The following is a 21509-nucleotide window of genomic DNA, read 5'->3' as shown; positions in this document are numbered from 1 at the left end:
AAAAAAAAAAAAAAAAAAAAAAAAAAAAAAAAAAAATTCATATACCAGTATTATGTCAATTCCCAGGAGCTGTCAAACTGAGCTGGTGTATTCCCAAAATGGCTTTTTCTCATTCTACGCTGCCAAACCTAACCTCCTACTTTCCTCAAAACATCTCAAAATCTAATAGCCACTAACACTTTCAGCTATTTGACCCAGAATAGCTGAAAGTTAAGTTCACTTAACCTCTGTAAATCTCAATTTCCTTTAATATAAAATGAAAGTAATGCCCATAGTAAGGACCAAATGAGAATACACATTATAGTGTTTTGTAAGCCATAAAACTATATATAATTCAAGACCTTTTATATTCACTAAATTTTCACAGGCACAGATGGGTAGTGCCTCACAACAGTGGCCTGTGAGGTGATGGGGTTCACTGTCCTGTCTTCCGACCAGAGGGCTGTCCCAAATGAAAACACAACCAGGAATGGCAGAAGTCAGAGGCTGGGTGGCTTCCTCATTTCTTCAGACAGCAGTCACCTATGCTTCTGAGGATCATAACAAATCATGGCTGAGGTATAACTGGAAAAGAGAGGCTTCAGCCTCAAAAACTGAACACTAACAAATGTTAGATGCTGGGATTGCTTCAGGACCTAGGATGAATAAATAATTGTCAAGTTCACATGGGGACATTCTCAGGTCCTTGGCACTTTCCGCTCTATGTGAAAACCTAATTTCTTATCCCTCTCTGGTGAGAAGAGATACTGCTACAAGCCTTGGTAAAGGACTGGCTATCTTTTATAGCCAAATCCCAGTCTGGGAAAATTCTGGCTATAAGTGGTCCAACTACCAGGAAACAACATACACCATTTTTACCATGGAAAGCTGAGAACAAACAGTCTGAGGGCACGCCACACGCACCTATCTTCTCACCATGGAAAAGCACGTGGCTTGGAGGGACACAGTAAGACTTTGAATCAGACCCAAGTCAGCCTCTCGCTGGCCAAGACTATGGTGGGGCATTACAGACGACATATACAAAGCCCCACACCACGTCTGGCATACAGCAGGCACTCTTCAGAGCAGTTAATCTCACCAAGTAATGACAGCTTTCTACAGGCTCTGGGATGAGATCACGCTAATCCTTCTGCATCTCTTCTCTCCATCTGTCATTAAGCCATGAATAACATACGTTACTGATTAAAGTTGGAGGAGACATGACATGTGATCTTTAACCCAGAGGGACATGGATTAGTTTCTTGCTGTTTTGTTTGTTTTTTTTCTTTTCTAAGTGGAATCTCCACAACAGTCGAATGTATCAGAAGAATGAGGGCACAAAAAAGACTCTCTATGTAGCCTAAAGGCCAGTTCCCCTAGAAAGGCACCCTTTGTGGAAAGAATTCTTCTAATTCAATTTTGAGTGCATTTTGAAGGGTAGAACACCACCACAAAGACAGTAAGTTTTAGTCAAAAATTAAATACCCCATCATCCTTTACTTACCTTGCAGGGGAGATACCATGATCCTTTAAAGGGTTTTTTGTTTGTTTGTTTTTAAGCAACTCTAAAGATCAAGGTGTTTGGGGCCATTTTCTTCCATACTTTTCTGCAGGAAATTTGACAAAGAGCTGTACTTCTAAAACTGACTTTGGAAAGTTTTATTCTCATTTTATTAATTCTCCAGGCACAGTTTCTTACTGGTAGTTAAATGGCCTGCCCAGTATATTCAGCTTAATGATGCTCTCTGCTCTGTACAACAGACAGAAAGTGCCAAGCGTGTCAATGCGGCCACCATTCAGTCTGTTACCAAGCCTCATTTTCACATGCCCCTCACACCACCTCTGTGTCCTACCCCAGCTGCCATAACTGCAATTTAGACTTCCCAAGCAATGAGGCTCCAAAGAGAGGTTTTATGCAGGGGGATAAGATAATCAAATATGTGGTTTTAGAAAGTGAACTGTGATGGTGGTATAGAAGATAGACTGGAGGGACCAGACTCGGGGCAGGAAAATGGTGAGAGGGTAACTCCAAGAGCTGAGTTGAGACATGATGACAGAAAGTAATACAACACTGCGGGGAGAGAAGAAAGACTAAGAGGAGACGGAAGCAGTAGAACCTGAACATGAGATAAAAGGAAGAGAATAGCTTCCAGGTTTCTGCCTTGGGAGACTAGGCCAGGAGGGTGAGAGAGAAAAAGGGCATGTGGGAAAGTGCACAGATGCGCCACTAATCAAGAAAAGAACTCAGGAAGAGTAGGTCAAAGGGTGAGGGGTCGGGGGTGATTTACACCAGAGTCATGTTGAATCTAATGTTTTCATGCAACATCTGGGTTGGCAATAACCCTACAGGGAAGCACTGGCCAGAATGGGGAGGACATCAGGGGAGATAAATTGCTACCAAGTCACAGGCCCAAATCCTATAGAAGGAATTACATTTCCTCCAGTCTTCCACCTTCCCTAAGTCCATACTAGCTCGGATCAAATCAGTGAGGTTTCCTTTCAGTTATAAAATGGGGTGGTCCAGCAGTCTTCTCAAGAAATGTCAGTTGCTGGCTGTCTGTTCTCAGCCTTCATCATGCTTTCTACATCTCATACCCAGGAACCGCCCAAGTTCAGGCCTCCTTCACTCACCAGCTGGATCTCAACAGCAGTCATAGGCCTATGATTCAGCAGCTGAAGTTTTTCAGCTCTGTCAAAAGAAAAGCACAAAGCACTTAAAACTCTCATACCCTAAGGATCTTGAGTCTTGATCAAGCTGTTTAGTGAACACTTTATCAGGAGAGAACAACTTGGAACGTGGCCCTCAGTTTCTCCAACTATAAGATGGCAGGATGGGAACAGGAACTGGGGGTCCTGTGTCAGTGACTTACTCAAAGGTCCAAACGCGTATTAGAATCCTATAGGATACAGAGGCTTGGATTATAAGAAATGGAGCAAATAGAGGTGCAGCTTTAATACATTTTATTTGGAAAATGTGAAAAAAATGTTTTCTTAATTTAAATTATAGCAAGTACTCGTCAAGTAGGACAATGTACAGTCTTCTGCCCTCAAAGAGCTTACAATCCAGCTGGGAAGAGACAATACAAGCCAATTGTACAAAAGACTTAAGTAACAGTTGAAGATAATAATTGCCATCTGTCACGTGGCAATATACAACTCATTGCTGAAGGAATGGTTGAAATGTGTGGACTCTCAATGATGTCAGGACTTAAAAGAGAATGACTTCAATTGCCACCCCTGTGCAGGTAACAACTTACAAATTTCTCTCTCAATCTAACCCTGGACTCCAAATTCATCTTTCAATTCAATTAAATAAGGGCTTATTGAGTTTAAAGGTATTCTGTAATAAAAAGATGAGTAAGCCACAATTCCCAGAGTTGTGTGTTTGGGGAAGCAGCACAAGTTACCCAGCCTCCCTGAGCCTCGGTTTCATCACCTGTAAAACAGGCACGATAATGTATTTACTATCTCACAAGGGTGAGGAAGAATGAAAATTTTACCCTGGATAGTGGCGGCAGCGACCATGTACTGCTTACTTTCCCTCAGGCAAGCACATTTAACCCACAGACTTAACTGACGCTCAGATGGTAAATAATTTGTCCAAGATTACAGAGCTAGTAAATGGCAGAGCTGGGACTCAACCCCCAAAGCTCGTGCTCTTAACCATCTGCTTCTAGTATTCACAATGTATACAACACTGACTGTCACACCGTAATTTCTCCATAAATAGCAGTCATTACTAAGGAAGTTACAGTCAAGTTCTACTTCTCAGAAATCCATAAACATATAGACTCGAAGATGAAGACTTCACAGAGAAGACCTTACACTGGGCTCTGAAGGATTTTCTAGGCGGAAAGGATAAAAAATAATGGGCAGTTAGAGCAGGAACAGCACAAGTACATCCCCAGAAGTACAGAACTTCACAGAGCTTTGGGAAATGGCTCCTAGAGAGGCTGTGAGACACAAGGTTGAAAGTTATCTGGGACAAGACTCCAAAGGGCCCTGACCACCAAGAGGTGGGATGCTACTTTGGAGACATTGGAGGGCAACTGAGGAAAGGACTACCATGCTCAGGCCGACATTCAGCAATTCTGGAAGACCTAAGAAAATGGAGGCAGACACTGGAATGCTCAGGGGAGAGAACAAAGTTGTGAACTTGGGTGGCAGCAGCGGGGATGGCAATGACAGTTTGGACATACAAAATGCTGCTGGTCACCCTCAGGGACAGTCAGTCAACCTGACAACTTGCCCAGATTCAGTAGGGCAGGGGTAAAGGAAAAGGAAGAGTCAAGGTTTACTGTCGGGGTTTTAGCCTGTTTGGGGAAAATATATTAACTGAAAATTTTGAGTTTGTGGTACTTTTGGAATACACTGAAAAGGTTTCTGTCAAGCGCACTGTCTAGTTTTAGTTATAGTTTGGTCTAAAACTGAAGAAAAAGACCACAGCTGGATTTATTAGCAAGGAGTTAGGTGAAACCATGACAGTGAATATCAGAGCCCAGAGACCAACAGCAGAGGAAGTGAAGACCCAGGACAACACCACAAAAGCACCTCACTTTATTGGGCCAAAGGGGAATGAGAAGGAGCAGAGGGGAAAGAAGAAGACCCAGGAGAATGGTGTTAGGGAAGCCTGGAGAGGAGGAGCTCAGGACAGGGGATTAGCAACAAAGTCAGATGCTGCAGAGAGGAAAGCAGGCTGACAGTATGGGGTCGCTGGATTTGCCAAAGAAGAGGGCACTGGTGACCCACAAGCACTTTGGTGGGACGACATCATGGTGACAGCTGAACTGTGGACACTGAGGGATTACTGTGGAGGAAATGACCTCTTTTTTTTTCTGTGACGCAATGTCTTCACTTTATTCAAATCTTCAGAATAGTCTTTAGTCTACATTTTTAGTACAAAAAATTTCACAAAAGTGCACCACAATGCAGAGAGAAACCTACAATGCTGAGCTTCCCTAACAGTCAACAATACAGTCAAATATCACATAAACAGAACACAACATTTAGATGAACTGAAATTATAAGATAAAATCCAATTTCACAGAATGAAAATCAAAATATTAAGGATCCCAAAATACCCCTAACCCTAATAAGATTTCACTGGCCTCAAATCACTTTTCAGTAAGGCAGTCACAATATGACCTATTCACCCAGCTTAGGAATTCTGGAAGCCATGAATGCCTGCATCAGGCTCTCTGACAATAAATGGTAATTTCTGATCTGAAAACTCCCTTTAATTTGGCTCTAATGTCATCAGGCTTTTTAAATGCACCTTCCTCATTGCCCCTCATATTTTAAACGAACTGCTGTAAAAATAGTATTGCGAAGTACTGTCTGTGTTGATATCCTTCGTTCAAATAAAGTTCAGTTTTTCTGGCACCCAAGCAAACCTGGGTTTGGTTGGTATATGAAGAGACAACCTATGAAGAGACCAAAAAGGCACCCTCCACTTCTGCCTGAGGACTTTTAAGGACTTTTTCAGGCAGAAAATGCAAAAGCAGAGGTAAAGGAGTCTGTGCTTGGGGCACAAGGGTTTTCAGAATATCCTTGTGAGCGACTATGGAAAAGCTGACAAGTGGGGAGAGGGCAAGGAGAGGAGACACTAGTGTGCCTGGCTCTCTGTCCTGTACCATTGATCCAGTGGAGACTGGCGGGAAGACTAGGGTTGAGAGGGGCATGTGGAGCAAAGGATGGAAAGGAAAAGGCATACAACAACAGAAAATAAGTGACAAAAATTAAATACTTAAAGGAGATTAACAAAGACCCATCAAGAGCTGGCCGAGTGGCTCACTGGTTAAGAGTTGGCTTGGGAGTGCAAGCTCTGAGCAGCAGGGCCGCCAATTCAGATCCCACATGGGCCAGTGACGCTATGCCCTCTACAGCTAAGATGGTGAACAACAGCTCGACCTGGAGCTGGGCTGCCGTGAGTTGCCGGCGATGGTGTAGGCTGCAGTGGGGCTGGCCGGCAGTGAGCGTGAGCTTTTGTGAGCTGCCTGAGCAGCCGTCCAATGGCCGGCGACTCATCTGCCTCAGCCGGGAAGAGCGCAATGATAATATCAACATGGGCCAGTGAAGCGACATCCTCCACAACTTGACTGAAGAACAAAAGGACAACAACTAGACTGAAGAACAAAAGGACAGAAACTGTCTGTTCCCCTTCCCGGATTCCCCAACGCTGTTCCCTCCCCCAATGCCCCAATAAAAAAATCTTAAAAAAACCAAAACTATCAAAATAACATGGCAACTTTAATTCTTAGGAAGATCAAAGGTTCCTTCCAAACCTAATTTGATGTCTTATTACTAAAAGCAAAGACTGGTATGGTACAGTATTATTACTCCTGAGGAATTATAAAGGAAGATCCTTAGAGCTGCCGCCTCCCTATTCATTTTATGAATGGGTACTCCCCTACTTCAAAATGCTTTAGGGAGGTACTTCTACCCAGTACATGAAAAGTGTGCCCAAGTCTGGGCACCAGGAAGACACCCAACAACATGTGTGTAAATTGCAACTTCAGGTTAATATGGCTAAAGCAGTTATATCGTGAGAAGTGCTAAAGTTACTTGATGTCTTTCCTGATACAGAGGTGGCCTTGGTTCCTCACCAGATGGCATGGCCACCATCTGAGCCACCAGTGAAGGAGTTTCCTTCCCGCTGAGTCACAGGGACACTGGCTCCTGCAGGACTGCAAGCTGAGCAGCACTGGAGGACGTCCTGGGGTGGAGAGGAATGCTGCCAGCACAGCCCCCGCTCCAAACCTGGCACTCCACCATACCCTCCTTTCACTAGCACTACTGAGCCAGGTGGACAGTAAACCATGGGGACTGTGGAACCTACAGGGCCAACAGCCATAGCCTGGGCCATGGAAACATACAGTGAGGCGCAGGGAAAAGCAGCTGACACGGTGGGGCTTGGGGCAGCCCCTGGGTGCACAAAGTCAGGGGACAGAGTTCTGAGGAGGCAGGTGGCACGTCAGGGCAGTTTGGCAAGGTCTGAGGGCACTCTGTGTTACCACAGGGGAGGTTGGCTGTGTCTGACACTGACCTTTGCTGCTCCTAGTGGCTGTGGGTCAGCTCGCAGCCCAAAATAACCTCGACAGGATGGAAGTAAAAAAGCAATTACAGCCTGAGGAGGTAGGTTCTGGAAGGAGGCTGGAGCATGTCTGCCAGCTAAGGAGACAAGCATGTGGAAAGGCTGAAATTACAGGTGAGAGAGGGAAAGACCTTTAGAAAAACAGAGTCCACGGTTGCAGTGAAGGGGCTGTGCTCCAATGAGACCACAGCAATGTGGAAAGAGTGAGCAGATCTGAGGAGAGGTGAGGGAATTGGGTTCCTTTTGGATAGTTTTCTCAGGGAAGCATAAGTGAAGCCACCATCTGAGAGGTCTGGGTGTGAAAAGGGTAGACAAGACTAAAAGCTGCAGAGAATTGGCGGAGGGGAAGAGGGGCAATAGCAGCAAGCAGTTCTGAAGGCCCAACTAAGCTGGAAAATATGAACCCTCCCAAAACCAAAATTTATTTTAACCGTCATCCAACAGTATAAATAGAGACTAGAGGGAGCAGGAACCGAGAAGAGATACAGTTGAGTAAACGAACATCTCAGAACATTAAAACAACGGAACTCAGCTCATGGAGCAGTCAGTCATTACCTGGCCAGGCTTGGACCTGCTGCACTGTTCTTACAGCTACAGAACGGATCTTGCAAGTCTTCTAGCAACAAAACATCATAGCTGTTCCCTAAAAAGAACCACCGTGGGGCCCAACCAACAAGCCAGCCTCTGCTCCTACACCAAAAAGGCTGAGCACCACACACATTGGAAGCTCCAGTTTTGGGGGGAGGGTTACAGACATCCCCCGATTTCATAACCAAGCCTACTTTGATTGTCCCTACCTTCTTCCCTTTACCTCTCAACCTGCTGCACTTCAGCTCCTGCCCCAGCTGATCACCAAACCTGTTTTCACTAAAGGGCTCAATGACCTCCATATTGACAACTCCAGTGGATATTCCTGTCCTGCTCTGCCCTGATACCTAACACTGCTGATCACTCCCTCCTTAAAACTATCTATTCTTGCAGCTTCCACACCATCATTCTTTCCTGATTCTCTTATTTTTCTGACTACTTCTTTTCACCTCTTTCTAGGTTCTCTTCTGCTTGTCTCTGTAGCATTCCTATGGTGCCATCTTCCACAGAACGCATTGTTCTGTGTTCCTCATCCAAATCTTGCAATTTTACCAGCTATTACAGGATTTTACCAAAAAATCCATGTTTTCATGCTATGTGAGTTGAGCTCCAGACCTTTGTAACCACTGCCACCTAAACATCTCAGACACACTTCAAACTCAACAAATCCCAAAGCAATCTGATTATCCCTCCCAACAAACCAGCTCCTCACTCTGTACGTTTTGTTTTGGTGAAGAGCTGAACACTCGTGCCAGAAACCTGAGGGTTATCTCTGATTCTTCCCTCTCACCCACTGCCCATATTAAATCACAAGAATTACTCATTATATTTTTTTCAAGATATCTGCCCCTCTCCTCACCATTTCTACAGCCACTTCAATTCTTCCTGGTTAGGTCTATCCTCAAAGGTCTGCCACTTTTTCAATCTATCTTCACGCTTACAAATAAAGTTTATTTTAAAAGATGAAAATCTGTTCATCTCATTATCCTGCTTATAATCCTCCCACTGTCCCCACAGGTTTTGGTATAACTTGAATTTCCTTAGTTCAGCCTCCAGAACTCACTGAAATCCAGACTTTGTCTGTCTCTCCAGGTTCATATGCCTTCATTTTCCCTAAGCATTCACACCTCAATTACAGTATTCCCCATTATCTGCTGTTTCACTTCCCATGGTCCAGTTACCCTCAGTCAACCACAGTCCAAAAATATTCAATGGAAAATTCCAGAAATAATTTATAAGTTTAAACCTGCACACCATTCTGAATATGGGATGAAATATCACGCCATCCCACTGCATCCTGCCCAGCTGTGAATCTTCTTGTGCTACGTACACATGCTGTATACACCGTACAGTAAGATATTTGAGAGCAAGAGGCCACATTCACAGAATTTTTATTACAGTATGTTGTTACAACTCTTATTGTTATTGTTAATCTCTGTGCCTGATTTATAAATTAAACTTTATCACAGGTATGCAAATACAGGAAGAAACAGTATATATAGGATTGAGTACTATCTGCAGTTTTAGGCATTCACTGAAGTCTTGGAACGTATCTCCCCCAGATAAGGGGGGGACACCTATAAACGAAACTGCAAACACTACACAGGAAAGCATCAGGCTACTTCCTTAGCACATCATGATCTTTCTACTTAGAAAGCACTAATTCACCTGCATCTGGCCGACTCTTCCTTTATATTAAATGCAGGATCACCTCCTATATATACAATGATATACTCAAATTCTGATCTATAGTGTCTCTCTACTCTGTCCCCACATAGAACTTACAAAGTATTCAATCTTTGCATCCCCAACAACTGAGACAAAGCTGGCATGAGATACATGTCATGTGAAGAATAAATTAAAGAAAGAGTTAGAGTAGCACTTACTTCCAGGAGAAGTTTAAGAAGGGAGAGACAACTATTAGCACTGGGGAGACATGGGGCAAGACTCCATGCTCTGAAAGCAGACAGGGTAATCACACTCCAGACACCAGTAAAACTTCTCCATTTTACTTGGAGCTTTGCTGGCCCCACAAGTACATGCTCCAAATATGGGGCCAAATCCCAACAGTAATCTGTACACAGAAGAGCCCGAAGTTATTTACAGGCCCTACATAAGCTGAGTCTCGAAGGCATGTCCCTCTTCCATTCCTGGCAGTCAGTCATAGCTGTATATCTTAGGGAGAAGATCTCACGATGAGGTCTGGGACTGCAGTTCTAAGAAGTACCCTAAAATTGAAATGATTAAACCACCAAATGCTTTAGGGAATTCATATGCTAAAGGAAAAAATGACACCAGATTTAGTGTCAAAGTGAATTCAAGTTGAATCTCAAGACCACCATCTTGTGAATAAGTCTATGAAGTCAAATAAAACATGGTTCCTACAATACCATCAAGGATTCTAGTAATGGAGGTATTTAACCAAATTAATGGAACTCCAGTTTGCACTACTAGAACTGGACCAGTTAAAGGTTATTATCTGAATCTCCTCTCCCTGAGAGAAAAGCAGAAAAAATTATTGAGATATTCAGATACAAGAATTAAACAGCATTTCAGCAGTCTCTGTTATAAATATAAATATGATTCCTGTCTTAAGCTGCACTGGCTAGTACAAGCAGGTCCAGGCCTTGACAGAATATGGCAAGCAGCCCCGAGATAACCAGGCACTGAGGCCAAATGAATTCCAATGGGCTGCAAGGGCTGGCCACCTCCCAGAGGGGTCAGGCCTCAACTTTGCTGAAAGAAGCTTGCCAGCGCCCTCTCCTGGTTGTGTGTAGAACACTGCTGCAGCTTTTGCTTCCGACAGTCATGAAAGACCCAGTACATTATCTATCTCGGGAACCAACCACTGAATTAAAGGAGATATGAAATTGTTAAAAGATTTTGCTTACCTTGGTTCAGTCATCAATTCAAATGGAAACTGCAGCCAAGAAATCAAGAGAAGGCTGAGACTCAGAAGGGCAGCAATGGAAGAATCAGGAAAGATCACTAAGGGCAAAAATGTCTCATTAGAGACCAAGACTAAGGTCACCCACACCCTTGTATTCCCACTTACTCTGTACTGATGGGAAAGCTGGACAGTGAAGAAGGCTGATAGGAAAAAAAAAAAAGATTCATTTGAAATATGGTGTTGGAGGAAAGTTCTACAGGTACCCTGGGCCACCAGAAAGACAAACAAGTGGGTCCTAAGCCCAAACATAGCTGGAGGAAAAAAATGACAAAACTGAAGCTTCCTACTTCAGGTCCATCATGAGAAGGGAGGGTTCTTTGGAAGACAATAATGTTGGGAAAACAAAAGGCAGCAGTGCTTGTAACTCAGTGGAAGAAAAACTTCTTCATGGGTGGCAACTGTACTCTTGGGTGGCCCAGATGGTGGTTCATTTGTATTTACCCAAATAAGCAGAAAACTTATGTTGATAAAAAACACGCACACAATTTCTTATAGCTTTTCTTGATAACTGCCAAAACTTGGGAGCAAACAAGATGTCCTTCAGTAGGTGATGGATAAACTATGGTACATTCAGACAATGGAATATTATTCAGCACTAAAAAGAAATGAGCTATGAAACCATGGAGGAACTTTAATGCATATGACTAAGTGAAAGAAGCTGATCTGAAAAGACCACATATTGGATGATTCCAACTACATGATGTTCTGAAAAAGGCAAAACAATGGAGACAATAAAAAAGACCAGTGGTTGCCAGGGGTTGTGGGTGGCGAGGCAGGAATGAATAGGTAGGTGGTACACAGAGGATTTCTAGGGCAGTGAGAATAGTCTGTAAGATACCATAATGATGGATACAGGTCATTATATTGGGTTGTCGGAAAAGTCATGACGTATTTTTTCTGTTTTATGTTGCAAAAATACATCATGACTTTTCCGACAACCCAATACATTTGTCCAAACCCACAGAATACACAGCACCAAGAGTGAACCCTGATGTAAACTATGAACTTTGGGTGACAATAATGCGTTAATGACGGTTCATTGATTTGTGAACACTGAGATGGGATGTTGATAATGAGAGAGGCTAGACGTGTGTGGGAGGTGGCATATGGGAAACCTCTGTTTATCTTCCCCCAGTTTTGTTGTGAACCTAAAACTGATGTAAAAACATAAAGTTGTAAAAAAACAACAAAAAACCCACCCAAAAAAGCCCAGAGATGGTTCTGAAAGGTAGTAGAGCAGGAAGCACCAGGAATCTGTCTTCCCCACATAGACAACAACTGCACTTGGCAGAACCTGTCTGATATAACTATTTTGCAACTCTGGAGTCTACTGAAGGCTTGCAACTTCCAGGGGAAGATTTGGAAGATAAATTGCAGTTAATTTTGCTCAATTTTAGATCTTAGCACAGCAGCAGCTACCCACTCCCCAACTCCAGTGACAGGAAACTGTGCACGTATTCCTAGAGTAGCCTGCACACAGCTGAGGAAACCAGAGATGGCAAAAAGGACCCTGTCCTCCAAACAGCAACGATCTGTGCTCTAATCACTGACTGCTGTTTCTGATCACAGAGATGCAAGAAAAAGGGCAGCAGCCATTGTTGTTCCATCTCCCTCCACTGCTGCAAGCCCCACTACCTCCAGCTGAAGTGACTTCTAGGAGATTTAAAGGGCCAGTGTCCTTTTACCCTCAACCTTCAGTTTCTTCTTTTTCCCTAACGTTCAGACACTAAAGGCTAGAATCATCATCCAATATCATTATGAACAACATAATTTGACTATTGAAAGTAAATATGAGGGCTGGCCGAGTGGTTCAGTTGGTTAAGAGCTTGCTTAAGGGTTTAAGCTCTGAGCAACAGCGGTTCGAGTCCAGCCCGAGCTGAGCTGCCAACAGGTGGCAGGATGGCTCAGCTTAAAAAAAAAAAAAAAAAGAAAGTAAATATGCTACTTTTTAGTAATAGGCTATTAAGACCTAGACTTATAAATTACATTGATCATATTAATGACCTGCTTTAAGATCTTTAGTACCTCCCTACTGTCTTCAAATGGAAGCACAAATTCCTGAGCATGGCACAAACAAGGCAACTGATGAACAGCCCGATTGCGAATGTCCTCTCCTACCAGTCTTCTGCCACCACACACAGGCCCTCAAGTTCAAATGTACTGAATTGTGAGCATTTTTTCAAATATACTATTGTCTCTTTTGCCTCTAAAAAAATAAATAAAAATAAAAAACCAAAAACCCTCATATACAGAAAAAAGTAGAAAGTGACTGTGCATACTTAGGTTAAGAGGTAGGCTCAGAAAAGACCTGAGGGTATCCTGAGTTTATACCTCAAGGCACAGAGGCAGCCTACAACAATAAAAAGACACCAAACAATAACAAAAAAAACAGCAGGCCCTGGGGAAGAAGGAGAATCTGATTTTTAGAGTTACCATATTATTAGATCAAATGTTCAGTTTTCAACAACAACAAATCACAAGGTACAAAAAGAAATAGGAAAGTATAGCCCACTCAAAGGAATAAAATAAATCAACAGGCAATGTCACTGAAAAAGACCTGATGGCAGATCTACTAGGCAAAGGCTTAAAAACAACTGTCTTAAAGATGATGAAAGAACTAAAGGAATATGTGGGAAAATAAAAAAAACAATGTATGAAAAAATAAACATGCACATTATACATGGGTAGTACTAATTCCGTATCTATATAAATGTTTTTAATTCTTTTATTTATGCTTTTGAGTTAAAAGTAACTCTAGAAATCTATAACGATATCTGTATACAAAATAATACCGTGGAATATAATTGGTTTTGTAGAACCTGTGACGAACTTGCAACAACAAAGAATTCTTGGCCTTCTATGATGCGCAAATATTGTAATTTTTTTACCGGTACATAAAATTTCTTGTACCTTGTATCTGTTCTTGTGTTTTGTAATTATTTGTTACATAAAATAGATTGTACCATAATGTTAAAAAATAAATGCTATAATTCCTTTATAATACAAAAAACAAGTACCTAAATGTAAACAAATAATAATTTGAATTAAACAATTAAAACGAAAGATTTTTTCCAGGGAAGTATGGGCCAAAAAGTGGGTGCACATTATACACGGCAAAATACAGTATGTTCTGGGGCACACAATGTATAAAGAAATAATTTTGTTTTATCAACACTGAAAGGGATGGGAATGAAACTGTAAGGGAGCAGAATTTTTGTATGCTATTGAAGCTAAACAAGTATAAATTCAAATTAACAGTGTTATAACTTTAAGATGTAAACCAAGAGCTGGAGGGAGGACAGAATGGGGAGTATTGCTTAAGGGGCATAGCATTTCAGTTGTGCAAGATGAAGAGTTATGAAGACAGTTGTGATGGCTGCATAATACTATGAATGTATTTAGTATCTCTGAACTGTATACTTAAAAATAGTTAAGATGGTCCATTTTATTTTACATACGAGGTCTGACAATTAAGTTCGCAAACTTGTTGCAATGATGCTGCTAACCTTTTTTGATATCAGAGAGATTATTCATTATGAATTTGTATCAACTGGACAGTTAACCAAGTTTACTATTTGGAAGTGCTGAAAAGGCTGCGTGAAAAAGGTAGACGACCTGAATTTTTTGCCAATAATCCATGGTTCTTGCCATCACGACAATGCACCAGCTCACATGGCACTGTCTGTGAAGGAGTTTTTAGCCAGTTAACAAATAACTGTATTGGAACACCCTGCCTACTCACCTGATCTGGGCCCCAATGACTTCTTTCTTTACCCGAAGATAAAGAAATATTGAAAGGAACATAGTTTGATGACATTCAGGACATTAAGTGTAATACGGCGACAGCTGATGGCCATTCCAGAAAAAGAGTTCCAAAACTGCTTTGAAGAGTGGACTACACGTTGGCATTGGTGCACAGCTTCCAAAGGGGAGTACTTCGAAGTTGACCGTAGTGATATTCACCAATAAGCATTTAGCACTTTTTCTAGGATGAGTTCACAGCTTGTCTGATCTTGTCGTGTGTGTGTGTGTGTGTGTGTGTGTGTGTGTGTGTACGTGTGTGTGTACGGCCATAAAAAGAATAAAATCTAACAATTTGTGAAAACATGGATGGACTGAAAAGCATTATGTTAAGTGAAATAAGTCCAACAGAAAGACAAATACCATATAATTTCTATGTAAAATCTTAAAAAACATAAAACAAACAAACAAACAAAAAAAACCAAGTTCATAGATACAAAGAACAGATTAGTGGTTGCCAAAGAGGGCTGGGAAAAATGGGTGGAGGTTAAAAAAAAACAAACAATTGAAAGTTGAATAAAAATATTTTTAAAGAATTTATATAAAAAGGCAAAGGAACTAGAAAAGCCAAAACAATTTGAAAAAAAAGAACGAAGTTGAAAAACTCATATTATTTGATCTCAAGAGTTTCTACAGGGCTGGCCAAGTGACTCAGTTGGTTAAGAGCGCAAGCTGTGAGCAACAGGGTCGCCGGTTCAATTCCCACATGGGCCAGTGAGCTGCACCCGAGATGAGCTGCTGCTGAGCTGCCCACAGGTAGCAGGATGGCTCAGCTGGTGGGAGCACGTGCTCCTAACAAGATTGCCGGTTTGACTCCCACATGGGATGATGGGCTGCGGCCATCCCTGCAACTAAGACTGAACATGACACCTTGAATTGAGCTGCCCTGAGCTGCTGACGGGCGGCGGGATGGCTCAGTGCAAGGGTTAGCAAACTTTTGAGATGGAAGAGCCACCAGGGGTCAGCAAACTGAGGCTCGCGAACCACATGTGGCTCTTTGGGTACGTACATGTGACTGTGAAGTAAAATTGAAAATGAAAATAAAACTATCATAGTTTCATTTATAAAAATTTTAAAGGATATTATTTACATAATGGTAATTACATAAAAATATATTTACGGCTCTCAAATAATTTTTAAATTGTAGTGATAGACAGGATTAGCTCATCCAGGGGTTGGCAAACTTTTGAGATGGAACGTATCCAAAAAGCTGCATGTGGCTCATTAGCCGCTGTTTGCCGACCCCTGGCTCAGTGGTTAGAGCCTATACTCTTAACAACAAGGTTGCCGATTCGACTCCCACTTGGGATGGTGGGCTGTGCACTTCCCCACCTCCCCATCCCCCACAACTAAGATTGGACACGGCACCTTGACCTGAGCGGCCGTGAGCTGCCGATGGGCAGATGGATGGCGACTGAATTTCGAGCTGAGCTAGTTGCGCCCTCCACAACTAAGACTGAAAGACAACAAATTGGCTGTTCCCCTTCCCCAATTCCCCAACACTGTTCCCCTCCCCCAATTTCCCAATTAAAAAAAAAAGGACTTATTATGAAGTGCAGTGATCAAAACAGTGCAGTACTGGCAAAAGGACAGGCACATTAGCTCAATGGAACAGAATATGGAATGAAGAAATAGACTCAACAGATCTCTTACAAAACTACAAAGGCAATTCAATGGGAAAAGGACAGTCTTTTCAACAAACAGTACTGAAACAGTATGAAATCTATGCATACACAAAAAATGAATCTCAACCCCATCTCACACCATACCCTCAAAATTGACTTTAAAATGGATCACTTCTAGAAGAAAACATAAGAGAAAATCTTTGTGACTTTGGTTGGCACAGCAGTTTTTACATGATGTTTTACAACATCAACAGCATGATGCATAAGAGAACACAGAAAGGATAAATTTGACTTCATCAAAATTAACACCTGCTCTGAGAAAGAGTGTTAAGAGAATGAAAATACAACCACAAACTGGAGAAAATATTTGCATATTACATAATGAAAAAAGGACTTACATCCAGAATATACAAAGAACTCTCAAAACCTTATAATAATAAAAAAATAGGGGATGGCTGGATAGCTCAGTTGGTTAGAGCACGAGCTCTGAGCAACAGGGTGGCAGGTTCAATTCTCACACGGGCCAGTGAGCTGCACCCTCTACAACCTAGATTGAAGACAACAACTTGAGCTGAGCTGCAGGTAGGCGGCCAGATGGCTCAGTTGGTTAGAGCGTGTGCTCTTTACAACAAGGTTGCCAGTTCGACTCCTGCATGGGATAGTGGCCTGTGCCCCCAGCAACTAGATTGAAAACAGGGACTAGACTTGGAGCTGAGCTGCACCCTCCACAACTAAGACTGATGGACAACAACTTGACCTGAAGCTGATGGGTCCTGGGAAAAACATACTATTCCCCAATAAAGTTAAAATAAGAAAAATAAAAAATAATAATAAAGGGCAAAATATTTGAATAGACACCTTAACAAACAATATAAACGCAACAAGAAGAAAAATGCTCAGCATTATTCATTATTAAGGAAAATCAAATTAAAACCACAATGAGATACCATTTGAAGCCAATATGAGTAACTAAAATTAAAAATACTAAAAATACTGGTGAGGATATGGAGTAAGTGGAGCTCTTACATTGGAACTCTTACATTGCTAGGGCAAATGCAAAATGGTGCCGTCATTTTAGGAAAGAGTTTGGTGGTTTCTTATTGTTAAATTTATTCTTATAGTATGACTCAGCAATGTCTCTCCTGAGTATTTATCCAGGAGAATGAAAACTTATATTCAAACAAAAACCTATATGCAATGTTTATAATAGCTTTATTCATACTTGCAAAAACTAGAGACATCTAAAATAGCTTTCAACTGGTGAGCAAATGAACAAACAGCAGTACATTCATACCATGGAACAGTATTCAGCAATAAAAATGAACTACTGATACATGCAACAACATGGATAAATCTTAAATGCATTAGGCTAAGCGAAAGAAGCCAAACTCAAAAGGTTACATCCTGGGACCGGCCGAGTAGCTCAGTTGGTTAAGAGCTCGCTCAAGAGTGCGAGCTCTGAGCAACAGCGGTTCGATGCCCAGCCCGAGCTGAGTTGTCACTAAGCTGCCAACAGGTGGCAGGATGGCTCAGCTAAATTTAAAAAAAAAAAAAAGGTTACATACTGAATGATTCCATTTACATGACTTTCTGAAAAGGGCAAAACTATAGGAAAAGAAAACAAATCATTTGCCAGGCACTGGGCACAGGGAAATGAATTAACATGTTAAGCGCCACTGTCAGTCACCGGTGACTGACACTAACCAGTGACTGACACTATACTTTCCGTTCGGACCACGTCAGTCACCGGTGAATGACGATATACAATTTAAAAAATTATATTCTTCAATGATGGTGCCAGCTTGAACCAGTGAAGCCACATCCTCCACAACTAGGCTGAAGAACAAAATAACAGCAACTTGTCTGTTCCCCTTCCTCTGAGTCTCCAGCGCTGTTCCCCTCCCCCAATTGCCCAATAAAATCTTAAAAAAAAAAAATTATATTCTATTAGGAAACCTAATTTCACTTGAATCACTTTCACACATTTCTTCTACTGACATTGTCACTGTTAGGGGTAAAGAAAAATGTTTTAAACTGCACTGGAACATGAACCACAAACTGACTGAAGAGAAAGCATATCGGTGAAATCGGATATCACGGGCTAAACAGAAAGGAAGACAAAACAGGGTTGGCACTTAACGTGTTAATTACAAAAGGATAGATAATTTCTGGAGGTGGCAGAACTGTAGTACACATGAATTGCTTGTGTATACTAATGCCATGATAAATAATTTTAAAAGAAATATTTGGGACTTCCAGTAAGATGGCAGAATAGACAAAAGCAGTGCCGAATGCCTCCCAGGATCACACCAAAATTACAAATAATTTATAAGATATTCAACCTCAGAAGTTCCCTGGACACTAGATGAGCAGAACCTCTAAACAAAGGATTTAAAGAGGAGGCCACGTTGAGTCTGGTAGGAGGGGCGGAGACGAGAGACGGCGAACCCCGTGAGGGACACCTCAGCAGTGGGGAGGCTTATCCGGTTGCGGGAGAGACCCTCCAGCCCGACACCGCGCTCACCAGCCCAGAGTTACTTTGCCAGGAAGAGGAGTTCTATGATAGCTGGAAGTAGAAAATAGTGAGGACTCTCTTTGCTCAACTTGGTGAGGCTGAGGGCAGTTGGAGGACCAGCGGAGCTGGCAAACCGACTCGCTCGCTGGTGAGCACTCACCTGGTTCCTGGTGGAGGGAGTAGCTTTGTGAGTGGGGCCCAGGAGCCTCCGGGAAGGACTGAACTGAGTGCCTTTGGTGCGGGAGCTGGAGGTTTTAGGGACCATTGTTCCCCTGGTGTGGAGCTTGCACACGAGTAGTGCACAAGGGGGCACTATTTTTTCAGGGCTGGGCCCTCCCACAGAGGCTCAGGTCTAGGACTGCATTGGTCTGCTGGAATTGGCGCAGGAGTGCGTGTGTGTGTGCGTGCGTGAGTGCGCATGCGGCCTTGGATCCCCACCATCCACACTGCTTGTGCTGCGTAGCCAGGGAAACGCCTGGCAGGCGTGCTCCGACTACAACAGGCTGCTTATTGAAACCCGGGAGTGCGCGACTTGCCTTAGGTCTGCGCGTGCAGTTGCCTGGGTGGCGACTGGCTGTCGGGCTGCTCGGCCTGATCTTCGAGTGGCTGATTGGGACAGGCTGAGACTGGGAGTTTTCCTGGAAATATAGGGCCGCAAGCTGTGTGTGTGCGTGATTTGGCCGGGGCTTTCCAGGCGAGCTGTGTGGGCTGGCTGCCGATGCAGGAGTGCATGCTGCTCTGACTTGGTGGGGACCACTGATCACATTCTGTGGTGCCGTGGGGGCCTGCCCCGCCCACCGAGACCTGTGCTGCCAGAGGCACCCTGAGCCCCTGGTCCCTGGCCCCTATATCCACAGACCACAGAGGGTTTTTTGCAGCAGCAGACAGCCTGCTACAATCTGTGAGTATTTTTGGTAGTGAGCACGGTTCCAGAGCACACAGCAACAAATTGTGGGAAGCTTACTTCAAGTCTAGAGGGAGGTCGGCACATGACGCACTGAGCCCTTCCCCACAACAGCTGATGCTCAGTCACCCAAAGACTCTCTATTGCTGAGCAAGGGGTCTGCAGATTAAAGCAGGCGGAGAGCCCCTCCCCCACCCATTATTTTTTTCCTTTTTCCTTTTTTTTTTCCTCTTTTTCTCTTTTTTCTTTCTTTTTTTTTTCTTTTGAGGTGATCTAATACATCGAAGCAATCAGAGTGACAGCAAGAATGAAGAAACAAAGTAACATGTCCCAAGTAAAAGATCAGAAGAAACCTCAAGAAATGCAACTAAATGAAACAGAGGTATCCAACCTTTCAGAGACAGAGTTTAGAACACTGATGATAAGAATGCTAAAGGAACTTAGGGGGGAATTAAAGAAGGATACAGAAATCATAAAAAACAACCAGTTAGAAATAAAGAATACAATAACTGAAATGAAGAACACACTTGAAGGAATCACCAGTAGATTTGATGAAGCAGAGGATTGGATCAGTGATTTAGAAGACAAAATAGCAGACATCGCCCAGGTGGAACAACAAAAAGAAAAAAGAATAAAAAACAATGAAAATAGTTTAAGAGACCTGTGGGACAACATCAAACGCAACAGAGTTCGCATCATAGGAATACCATAAGAAGAGAAAAAGCAAGGCATCGAGAATGTATTTGAAGAAATAATGACTGAGAACTTCCCTACCCTGGTGAAGGAAATCAACATACAAGCCCAGGAAGTGCAGAGAGCTCCAAACAAGCTGAACCCAAACAGGTCCACACCAAGACACATCATAGTAAAAATGGCAAAGGTTAAAGACAAACACAGAATCCTAAAATCAGCAAGAGAAAGACAGCAGGTTACATACAAAGGAACTCCTATAAGACTAACAGCTGACTTTTCTACACAAACTGTGCAGGCCAGAAGGGAGTGGCAAGAAATATTCAAAGTGACGGAAAATAAAGGCCTACAACCAAGATTGCTCTACCCAGCACGGCTATCACTTAAAATTGAAAGAGAGATAAAGAGCTTCTCAGAAAAGAATAAGCTTAAGGAATTCATTACCACCAAGCCAGCATTGCAGGAAATGTTAAAAGGGATTATTTAAACAGAAAAAGGGGAAAACAAGCTAACCCAGGAAGATCAGAAATACAAATAATAAAATGGCAATAAATATGCCCTATCAAATCACTTTAAATGTGAATGGATTAAATGCTCCAATCAAAAGACTTACAGTGGCTGAGTGGATAAGAAAACAGGACCCATGCATATGCTGTTTACAAGAGACTCATCTCAGACCAAAAGACACACACAGACTGAAAGTAAAGGGATGGAATAAGATATTTCACGCAAATGGAAATGAGAAAAAAGCAGGAGTAGCAATACCTATTTCAGACAAATTAGACTTTGAAGAGGACTACAATAAAAGACAAAGAAGGACACTACATAATAATAAAAGGATCCATTCAACAAGACATAACCCTAGTAAACCTCTATGCACCCAAAACAGGAGCTCCTAAATATATAAAACAGATTTTGACAGACATAAAGACAGAGATCAACAGAAACACTATCGTAGTAGGGGACTCCAACACTCCAATGTCACCAATGGACAGATCCTCCATACAGAAAATCCACACAGAAACAGTGGCCTTAAATGACACATTAGACTAGCTGGATTTAATTGATATTTTTAGAGCATTTCACCCCAAAGCAAAAGAATATACATTCTTCTCAAGTGCACATGCAATATTTTTCAAGATAGACCAAATGTTGGGACACAAAATCAGTCTCAATAAATTTAAGAAGATTGAAATCATATCAAGCATCTTCTCTGACCACAATACTATAAAACTAGAAATCAATTATAAAAAGAAACCTGGAAAGCACACAGATACATGGAGGCTGAATAACATGCTACTAAATAGCGACTGGGTCAAAACTGAGATCAAGGAAGAAATCAAAAGCTATCTCAAGACAAACGA

The 21509-nt window shown here is 42.3% G+C and overlaps 1 protein-coding gene across 3 annotated transcripts in view; it reads right to left on the bottom strand.

Annotated features, from left to right (window-relative positions):
* CRCP (CGRP receptor component) overlaps window positions 1-21509 on the bottom strand; it is a 57520-nt gene that overhangs the window by 3617 nt on the left and 32394 nt on the right. For 2 of the 3 annotated variants that reach the window (XM_019633063.1, XM_019633062.1), the window contains one exon: window positions 2611-2668. The exons of the other annotated variant lie outside the window; for it this stretch is intronic. In XM_019633063.1, the coding sequence (XP_019488608.1) occupies window positions 2611-2668 (58 nt within the window). The remainder of the gene's footprint in view (window positions 1-2610; window positions 2669-21509) is intronic. 3 annotated transcript variants of the gene reach the window in all.

The sequence above is a fragment of the Hipposideros armiger genome, unplaced genomic scaffold (genome assembly GCF_001890085.2).
Source record: "Hipposideros armiger isolate ML-2016 unplaced genomic scaffold, ASM189008v1 scaffold_1236, whole genome shotgun sequence".
Taxonomy (NCBI): Eukaryota; Metazoa; Chordata; class Mammalia; order Chiroptera; family Hipposideridae; genus Hipposideros; species Hipposideros armiger.
Note: the sequence above shows the minus strand (reverse complement) of the source record. Positions and strands in the feature narration are given on the sequence as shown.